At 38.8% G+C, this 10280-nt stretch overlaps 1 protein-coding gene across 1 annotated transcript; it reads left to right on the top strand.

Moving 5' to 3' along the window:
• Positions 1-6839: 6839 nt before the first annotated feature.
• LOC104905708 (BURP domain-containing protein 5) lies at positions 6840-8713 on the top strand. Its single transcript, XM_010694316.4, has 3 exons — positions 6840-6966; positions 7321-7423; positions 7716-8713. The coding sequence occupies exons 1-3, from the start codon at positions 6916-6918 to the stop codon at positions 8516-8518; spliced, it is 957 nt and encodes a 318-aa protein (XP_010692618.2). The 5' UTR covers positions 6840-6915; the 3' UTR covers positions 8519-8713.
• Positions 8714-10280: the final 1567 nt, after the last annotated feature.

Below are 10280 nucleotides of genomic sequence, written 5' to 3'. Positions count from 1 at the left end.
ACATCAAAAAACACTCATTCTCTCCCATCTAACGTCGGGTCATCAAGTGAACTTTCATAAAAGTTCATTGATTGGAATGAACACATCAAGGGAGTGGCTTTAAGAAGCAGCAAATACATTATTATGCAAAATTGGATGTATCCCATTCACCTATTTAGGGCTACCAATTGGTGGCAATCTCACAAGAATTCAAGCTTGGGAACCGCTTATTGAAAAAATGGCAAAAAAGTGGAAAAGTTGGAAAGCAAAGATGCTCTCAATTGGAGGAAGGATTACTCTTATCAAATCATCTCTGGCTAATCTTCATCTATATTACATGTCATTGTTCCCCATGCCTAAAGGAGTCATAGAAAAAATCAACAAAATCACAAGGCAATTTTTGTGGTGTGGTTGTGAGGAAAAAAGATCCCTCTCTCTTGTATCATGGGACATAGTACAATTTCCGAAAGCGATAGGAGGTCTTAGTATTGGCAATATCCTTCACAAGAATCTAGCGATTTTGTACAAGTGGATTTGGAGGTTTTTCCAAGATCCCTTCCCCCTTCGGTGTCAAGTCATTAGAACCAAGTACAAGTACACTCCTTACTTCTAAATTTCAGATCTTGAAATACCTCGTTCAGGAGGTCCATGAAGGAGAATATGCGCAGCGATATTTAATCACGCGAATGCAAAATTAGTGATGATTCATGGAATGTGGAAAAACATTGGAAATGGGACAAACACGTTATTTTGGCATGACCTGTGGTTTTACTCACAGCCGCTAAAGAGGTCTATCCTAGACTTTTCTCAATCACAATTGACTCAATGCGATAGTTGCATCCCATGGTTTTTGGGAGGGTTTCAACAAGGTGTGCAGTTTTACTTGGCGGAGGGTTCTTAGACCTTGCAATGCTGAAGAAAAAGCAAGCCTTGATAGAATGTTGCTACAAGTGTGCGCATCTCACCAAGCCCATGATCATCACATTTGGGCCTTCACTAAATTAGGTAGCTTTTCTACTAAATCTTTCACTCTAATACTGGACACGATGCGTCCTCCCACTTACCACGATGCTGTCAAAAGAGTATGGAGGGGATTAGTCCCACGCATAATCGGAGTTTTTGTATAGATAGCGTTGATGGAAAAAATCGAGAGGAGAAGCAAGTTGGCTTCAATTGGGGTTATAGTAGAAAATTGCAACATATGCCCTCTATGTGTATTAGAGCCAGAAACCAGTGAGCATCTTCTACTACATTGTGCTCTGTCCTATCAATTGTGGTCATGGTGGATCGATATTTGGCAGATGGCGTGGGTATTCCCTCGCACATTGCGAGACACTTTTTCCCAATGGCAGTGGCCAAAAAAATCACCCTTCTTTAAGAAGGTATGATCTGTAATTTTTTTCATTATTTTTGGACAATATAGAAAGAAAGAAACTTGCACATTTTTTGTGAATCTTCTTCATTTGTCAATGATTTGAAAGATTTAATCTATCTCCGAATTGGGTGGTGGATTAATGAGTGGAATGAGAACTTTCCATACTCTTCAAATGAAGTTATGAGGAATCCATTATGTTTACAATGGAATGGCAGTGATGCGAGATATATTAGTGTGCCCATCTCCAAAATTCCCGTGAGTTGGAACTCCCCTAACAACAACACACTCAAGTGGAATGTGGATGCTTCAGTGAACCCGATCGAATCTTGCTCAGTTATTGGTGGTGTGCTAAGAGATCACAAAGGGAACTTCATGTGCATTTTTCATCTCCCATGCCCTTTATGGAGATAAATAATGCTGAAATTCTTGCAATCCATAGAGAGATCAAAATTTCATTATCAAATACAAAACAGATTGTGGACTTTAATTCTTTCAATGTGGTTTCATGGTGCAACGGTGACAGTGGAGGTCCTTGGAATTTAAATTTCCACCTAAAATTCATTTGAAATGCTCGAATGAAGGGTATTGACATCTCAATCATTCATAAAAGGTCGCAATGCAAACTTTGTAGCTGGCTCATTTGCGGAGCAAGGTCTTCGCCTGAAATCTGAATTCATTGCGTGGCTGTGATCGCATCATATTAATTCAGCCCAGACATCATCAGCATGGTGGCAAAGTATTTTTTAGCAACTAAAAGTGATCTGAAAAAGTTCATTGATCTCATGGTTACCTGCCTTGTACTCAAGTAGTGTATAAGGCTCCTTTTAATTTCATAGATTTCCTAGTCAATCATGTATTGCATATAAATTATAGATGTTATTTGCTTGATGCTGTATGAATGGACTGGTTGTATGTATTGATGGAAAGTAAAAAGTTCCCCTCTGCTAGGTGTGCTTGCACTATAAAAGTTCCTTTTTTTTGAAAAGATACCTAGTTTTGGGTCGAATTTTTTTTATCTCTTGAGATTTCTCAATAAAATACAACTTCAATTTATCAAAAAAAAAAAAAACAAATTAAATCACATATAATTAAACTAAGCATGAACAATTAATCTAATGAAAACAATAAAAGAAAGAAATAAAAGAATAAAGAGAGTAAGAAATTCTAATTGATAGATGAAAACAAAACTTCAAATCTTCTTGTCACTAGATGATTATCCAAAATCCTCCATTTTTCATTGACTTTCTCTCTTTATCTCTCTAGGTTATGAGACTTTCTCTCACTTAAAATCCTAATCTAATACTAATGAAAGCTAATCCTCCCTGAACTAGGGTCTCCTCCTCATAAATTACGGATGAGTCATATTTATATGTACAACTCTTACATCCTTAATGAGTCACAAAAATAATAGAAATGTGGAAAAATTATAAAGGAGCCGCACTCCTTTATAAATAGGAGCGGGAGCTCATAAGGAAACTAGTGTTGGCAAAAATTTGGAGCGATCAGGAGCGGGAGCTACAAATAACAAGGAGCAGACGCTCCTTTGAAAAAGGGAGCGGGCGCTTCTAAGAAAATCGAGCAAACAACTCAACATTAAATGACCATAACTTTATTGTTTTTAATCCAAATCAAGCGTTTCACCTATCGTTGGAAAGATAACGAGACAAGTTTTAATCTCTAATTTGAATCACTGCAAAATAATGTGTGGTCTGGAAGATATGGTCGTTTAAAGTGGACTATGTTGTGAACTTGGCTTCTTGAACTCCCATTTGCCTCCGTCCCTTAATTATTCACGATTTAATCCACATTTGTGCATTCCTTTGGCTTTTATAAGTGAAATTAAAAGTCTATTTTAATTCGACATACAATGAACCAAGAAAATAATGTAATAAGTAACTCGAAAAGTAAAACAAAGACACATATCTAAAAAGAGATAAATAAGCAAAAGGTGCAACTTAAGCCAAAAAAAGGGTAAAATAGAAAATAAAGGTTAAATATAAGAATAAGTAAGGGGTTTAAAGTGATAAAAATATCACTCATCAAAGTTCAGCTGAAATACGCCTTCTACTTTTGTGCGACATATGTGAAAACCTATAGGGGTTCAAAGCCGAGACATGGTAGGCTTCTATCTGGGGTGTCCCATGGAAGTCACAGGAAGACATAGTTGACAGTTTAGAAGCCTTGTTCAATCGATTCACAACCAAATCTCCTCATGGCAATTATCGCATCTCTCATCGGCTGGTTGGCTTCTCCTACCAAATACGATGTTGAATTCTAGGATGTATGATATCTTATATCTTTACTTAATGCCACAAAAAAATCACAAAGGCCATTTCCTCGGCTGTTTTGCACTTCTGGTGGAGGAACGCTTCCATTCGAAAACCCAGTATTTTATAGGAAAGCGACCTTCTTGTATACCCACAAGAACGAGGTAGGGTTGTGTTGTAGCCTAAAGATCAAAGACTCTAAATAAGACATGTGGCTTCATCTAGCGAATTCACGTGTCCTTTCCCTGCTGCAGGAAGTACAAGTCCAAAAGGCATATGACTAAAAGTACAACCTTCTGAATAAAGAGTTGTACTAGCCCACCTTTATGGCCCAATTTGTACTTAGGCACAGCATCTTTAAAAGGAATTAGTATAAAGTGGATGATGTGTACTCTCTAATCAATGATTGCCACATGTCATAATTTCATTAATCAGCCAATCAGGTGCTCCCAAAATAGGATGATCTCAGGGTACAACAATTATTTCAGACACTATAAATAGTCCTTGAAATCAGGAGAAAGGTACGTTTTTCAGGACAGTGTACTGTTATTCTGCCATAAATTCTCTCTCTACTTTCTCTCTCTAAAAGTTTCCTTTTCTACTCCTGGTACCTGACTTAAGCTTCAGAGGGGGAAATACCACCCAAACATCTAGGGTGGGTACCTTTTTGCAGGTTCGAAAGCAAAGCTCAGGTTCAAGTTAATTGAGTCCAGGTGTTATTGCAAAGTATCTTATTGACGAACCTATTGTTGGGGATAATATTATTTTACGAGTTTAGCACTACGTAACAGGTTGGGCCTGCGGTGTATTAGAGATTGGACAGTCGCGTTACTGGGAAAACAATGCTGGAGGATTCATTCGCAGCCGAATTTGTTGGTTAGTCAGGTAATTTGTGGTAGATATGGAGGCTCACCATTGTCTTTTCGCTTCATGTGGTTGTAAACCCAGAGTCATGTCTTGCGTATGAAGTGCCTATTGTGTATTGGCCATCGGCTTCAGGGAGCATTCGATAGGCGATTGAATTGGCATGGGTAACTCCATAATGATCTCTCATCCTCGGTGGATACAAGGCAGAACTGCCATTCTTAAGCCCCAAGTCACACACATCCCTCAAACAAAATTAGTCTCATAATACACTGTGAATGGTCATTGGGATTATGGGTGCGTGCGATCCACTTTTGATGCTTCCACTGTTCGTCGGATTCTTACTATGGTTCTACCCCAGTCACTAGAGGATGATGCAAATTACATCACGTTTACAAAGAATGGTGATTACTCCATTAAACACACATAAGGGTGGGTACGACATGGTGGAAGCCTGATAACTTCTCTGTTATGGAGTTACGTATGGCACGCTCAAGTTTTTCCTTGGTGGAAAGTCTTCCTGTGGTGTCTAATACATATTTCACTTCCTAGTGGATTGGCTTTGCGTAAGCGTGGGATCTTGGTGGAGGGAAAATGTTGTTTTCGCTTAGCAGATTTTGAGACGCCTGAGCATCTGTTCCAAGATTGTGATGTTATCCAACACGTGTGGAGCTCTTCCCAGTTTGGCATACATACTCATTCAACAACGAATATTCCGTTGAATCAATAGGTAAGATTTTTTTTTTTTTTTTTTTTTGATAAAGGGAAGCCAGAAGTGAGATATACGAGCTGCATCTTTTTTTTGTTATACTTTCAAGCATATAGTGCCAGTAGAATGACATCTTGTTCCATCATACTTCCCTAGTCCAACTCAAATTATTAAACTTATTGTGGAGAATAGCCAGAGGTGGTGTCGAGTAAATTTTCCTTCTGGTGGGTGTCATCCTCCTCCCTCACGAGCTAATGACAAATTCCCTTCATCAGTGGCGAATGGGAACACCGCTAAATCCAACCACCATCGCCCAAGTCGATGGAGCTTGGAAAGAGGGAAAAGATGGAGACACAGAGGTGTTCACTGTGGTGGTTCTACTTTGACTGCTATACAAGTTGCCAAGGCGTGCGTCGGATCTATGCTCGTTCTCGGTTTAACTCATCCTGAACTTCTTGCTATTTGGGAGGGACTGAATCAAGCTAGAACTGGGTCCTCGTCGGTGGTAATTTGGACGAATTCTACCTTGGTAGCCCAAGCTCTTTAGTTCCCCTTCCCCACCATCATGGACATCAATTTCCGCTCTAGATCGAGTCCACAATATCATGGGCTTGGCTTTGTCATTTTATTTTTTGTTATATTACTAAGGTGGACCCAAATTGGTTCGTCAGGCCCATGTGCTAGCTACTCAAGATAAGACAAGCCTACAATTTCAGTTTGTGGTTGTTTGTTTACCATTGCCAAAAAAAGCCAAAGTTTTAGTTTAGAATACCATATATATTTATATAAATTCTACGAATCTCTAGTTGAGGCACTTTATATATGTCTCAACTTTTTATTAGTTGTAATTTTCAGCTATCTTTTTTGTATGGGTATAACCTAAGTGTGTTAATGGACACTCTTGAGAGGTCCGCGAACATCATGAAGGACGCGAACGTACAAATATCATCTACAACTCTAAAAGCTCGTTCACTAATGTGGTCCGAAAATATTTTTGGCAGCCGTCGAACAAGACAAAATAGAGGAATCCTTCCTTCTATCAAATACCTCAGAACACTACATGTGTTGAGTGATTACATGCCTTTTCAGACGAATATTACTTCTGTAAATAGCCCACCAATAATATTCTGCATGTACATTCTTTCACACCAAAAATAGCTTATCTCTCTCTACTTTCTCTCTCTAAATATTCCTCGTAGGCACATGCTGACTTGAGCGTCAGAGGGCAATTCCTCGCATCCCCCAAGGTAGTTTACATTTCGTTTGTGTTCAGTTACTCACCAGCAGATGTCAACTCCATTTATTGGCGGACTCTTCTCAGAACCGCGAACCTGTTCTATAACTAGAACATTTTCTATATTTATCTAATCAAAAATACTTCCGTTGTTAAAAGACGTGACTGTATCTCAACTTGAGACATAGAGCATTATCCCTCCTTTTCTTTATATCTACTTGGCCAAGTAAGTAAAGTGCCCGCAGCTTTTTATCCTTGCGTTTATTGTTTATGCCTAAAGGGCAACGCCGCCAGCATGGACAACTTATCTAGAATAAGCGATGGCTAGATACATTCACCGCTAGCCGCCTGCTTTGACGAGTTGATCTGTCGTTTAGTGAGGACAAAAAGTGTATAAATACTTCCGTTATCACAGTACTTCACTCACAACTCACACTTAGCCACCATCACAAGTACTTCTAGTTTCTATATCAATTTTGCAATATCAATGGGTTCATTTTTGCAATGTACCTTCCTACTCGCAATGCTGCTTTTCTCGGTGAGTATTTCTGAACCTAATTAGTCAAAGAAATTTACCATTTTACTTTATGTTATTTTATAATTGCGACATTTGAAATTCAATAGTATAAAGATACTAATTCTAACCATATAAGTATATGTTATATGTAATATGTGGTTGGATTAATTGCAATGTTATACAGTTTCAAAATATAACTAATTCTATATTTTTTAATGTTAAATTGTACAAATAGACAAGTAGTCAAAGTTTTGTATTAGTAAGTATGAAAGTCAGAATGTTATAATAACATAAGAAGGGAGCAAGTGTTATAATCCAGTCCATGCAGATCTAATTCCCTATACGAAAAGCTGATTTGATGCTGATTTGATACAGGTTGGACTAACATCAGCGAACTCGGCTACTGAGTTCTACTGGAAAGCAAAGCTTCCTTTCACCCCAATGCCAAAATCAGTAATAGATTCTCTAGCTACCGAAGGTAAGGTTAAACATAATTTTCTGGTCCTTTTTACCTTCATATAAATTAGAATCAGTATAGTAATGAGTCTAACGAGCCAAATCTCACAAAGCTCGAGTTTAGCTCTCAATTCGGGACAAGGCTCGACTTGGACTCGAGCGCCTATTGCCGCTGCAAATATGCTATATTCCTATCAATCCTATGCAACTATCGTACATCCTACGTTGTGTAACCAGCTATTCATTAAAATTTTATTGCCATATTTTCTGTGTTTAATCTCCTCTAAACAATAAAGTTGTACCTATGTGCGCAGATAATGATGATGTGTGGCTATCTACACACAACAAAGCTCATAACTGGACTCATTCTTATGAAGTTATGCTCAAGGGATACGAGGGGGGTGGGCATTGTCATACTGATTCTATGATAAACACCGACTTTATAACATCAACATTCTTCCTCGAGAAGGACTTAAGCATGGGATCTAGGCTAAGTGTGCATTTTAGAGACAATGTTGGCAGCGTCAACACCCGGTTTCCATCCCCACGCTTGGCTCAAGCACTGCCGCCCTTCAAAAGCAGCAGCCTCTCGAACAACCTCCGCTTCTTTAATGCAGAACCCGAGTCAGACGCAGCCATGTTCATGAACCTCACACTCAACACATGCGAGCACCCCAACCCCATCAACGGAAAGAAGCAATATTGTGCCACTTCCTTGGAGAAACTAGTCTCCTATGTTACTTCCACTCTTGGAGGGTCTCATGATGTGAGGACAATCTCGGCTTCTCCGAGCGGGTCTCCCCATCGTGATGCACTCCTACCGTACAAGGTGGTTGGGGTTCGTGAAGTGGCGACCGAGAAGAACATGGTGGCATGTCATAGGTTGGGATTTCCCTATGCCGTGTACTACTGTCACCAGCCTAAGGCTACGACCGCGTATACTGTTTCTCTTGTTGATGTTATGAATGGTGTTAAATCAGATGCGTATGCTGTTTGTCATAGCCAAACCTCGGAATGGAGTCCTGAGTATGTTGGGTTCAAGATTCTTGGTGCTAAGCCAGGGACTCATGTTTGCCATTTTCTTCAGTTTCATGATGTTGTCTGGTACCGTGGTTGATTAATCTTGAAATCGCTCAACATGCTAGCTTTGTACTTTGTCTAAAAAGCATTCTATTAGACCTTTACCAACTGCCTATGTAATTTCAGTCTAGCTCGCTAGCTTATCAAGCCATTAACTGGCATGTATATTTGATTTACCGAGTAAAGGACTATGAATAATGATGATGAAGGCATGAAGCTCTAATTCAGTTAACGAGCAGTGATGGCTTTTTCTTGTTCCCGTAAAGTAAAAAAGTATGAAGTATGATTTAACATGTTGAAGAGCATAATTTTTAAAGGAGCAATATTGTTTTAAATGAGCAGTATACAAAACACATACCTAGCTGATTTGTTTCTTCTTAAGTGCACCATTTTTACTTTGCCCTATTCACACACCTCATTTTATCTATATTGTTTTTACTAATATGCAGAAAAATGATCAGATAAAATATTGTTGGATTTGTTTCAATGAATATTTTTATAGTATCCACTTTTTATAAATTTCACAAATACATAATCAGAAATATTAATGATCAAAATTATATGTTGTCAATCGTGAAAGTCACTCTGATGCACTTACATAGATATTGTGTGGAAGTATATGCTTGTACGCATTGATAACATATCTTTTAAACCAAAATATATTTGTACAACTAAGTCATTTTTCATAATGTGTTAACCGACAAAAAAAGAGCAGCATGATATAGGAAAAAGAAGTAATGAGCAAAATTATTTCAAATGAGCAGTAGAGATCGAAAGATCGTTGTTACGTAACACTCGAACCAGTAAATATATTGCTATTCCACAACAGGTTCTTCGATGGAGATTTGTGCAACGATATTCTGGTCAAATAATTATGAACCTGAGTTTCGTTCCCGAACCTGCAAAAAGGGACCCACCCTAGAGGTTTGGATGGTGGCTCCCCCTCCAAAACTTATGTCAGATATATCAGGAGTAATAAGAGAAGGTTTTAGAGAGAGAGAGATAGTAGAGCGAGAGAGAAGATTATGACAGAGTATTAGTATAGAGCTCTGAAAAAAGGTACACTAGTAGAAAAAAGACGATTTGCATCACCCTATTTGCGTCGCATGAAAGGCAAAACGACGCAATAACGTAATTTGCGTCTCACATAAAGAGGAGTGTGACGCACAACATGGTTACATAAGCACCAGATATGTCCCATTTGTGTCACACATGTTTTACATGCGTTGCAAAAGCCAAATGTGCGTCGGATACCCTGACTCATGCGACGCAAATCGTCTCTACATTAAAAAAAAATTTCAAACTATTTGCGTCGCACGTCTTTTAGGTGCGTTGCAAAAATACCCAATTTGCAATGCACCTATTCAATGTGCGACGCATATTAAGGCCACAATACCCTTTTTATTTCACGAGGCCCACTATACCCTTTTTATTTCAGAAACCCTAGCCTCACACGCCTCTCCCTCCCTCTCAATTCTCAGCGCCTAATCTCTCTCTCTCTTCAAACACCGACTATGGCGTAGTAGCAGTAGCAGCTCAACGACGTCGTCTTCTTCCCCAAAGAAGAAGAAAGAAGATGAAGAAAAACAAGATTATTATCTTAATATGGGTTATGCTATTCGTTGTTTCCTGAGGAATCTCCGTCGAACACATCACATTCGTTATTTTTTAAACTCCGCCGCTTCAAACACCAACAACGACATCACATTCGTTGTTTTTTAAACTCTGCCACTTCAAACACCAACAACGACATCACATTCAAAGTAAGCAACGGTGAAAACTGAAAAAACATCAACCTT

The sequence above is a fragment of the Beta vulgaris genome, chromosome 1 (genome assembly GCF_026745355.1).
Source record: "Beta vulgaris subsp. vulgaris cultivar EL10 chromosome 1, EL10.2, whole genome shotgun sequence".
Classification (NCBI taxonomy): Eukaryota; Viridiplantae; Streptophyta; class Magnoliopsida; order Caryophyllales; family Amaranthaceae; genus Beta; species Beta vulgaris.
The sequence above is the reverse complement of the archived record's forward strand: the minus strand, read 5'-3'. Positions and strand labels throughout refer to the sequence as shown.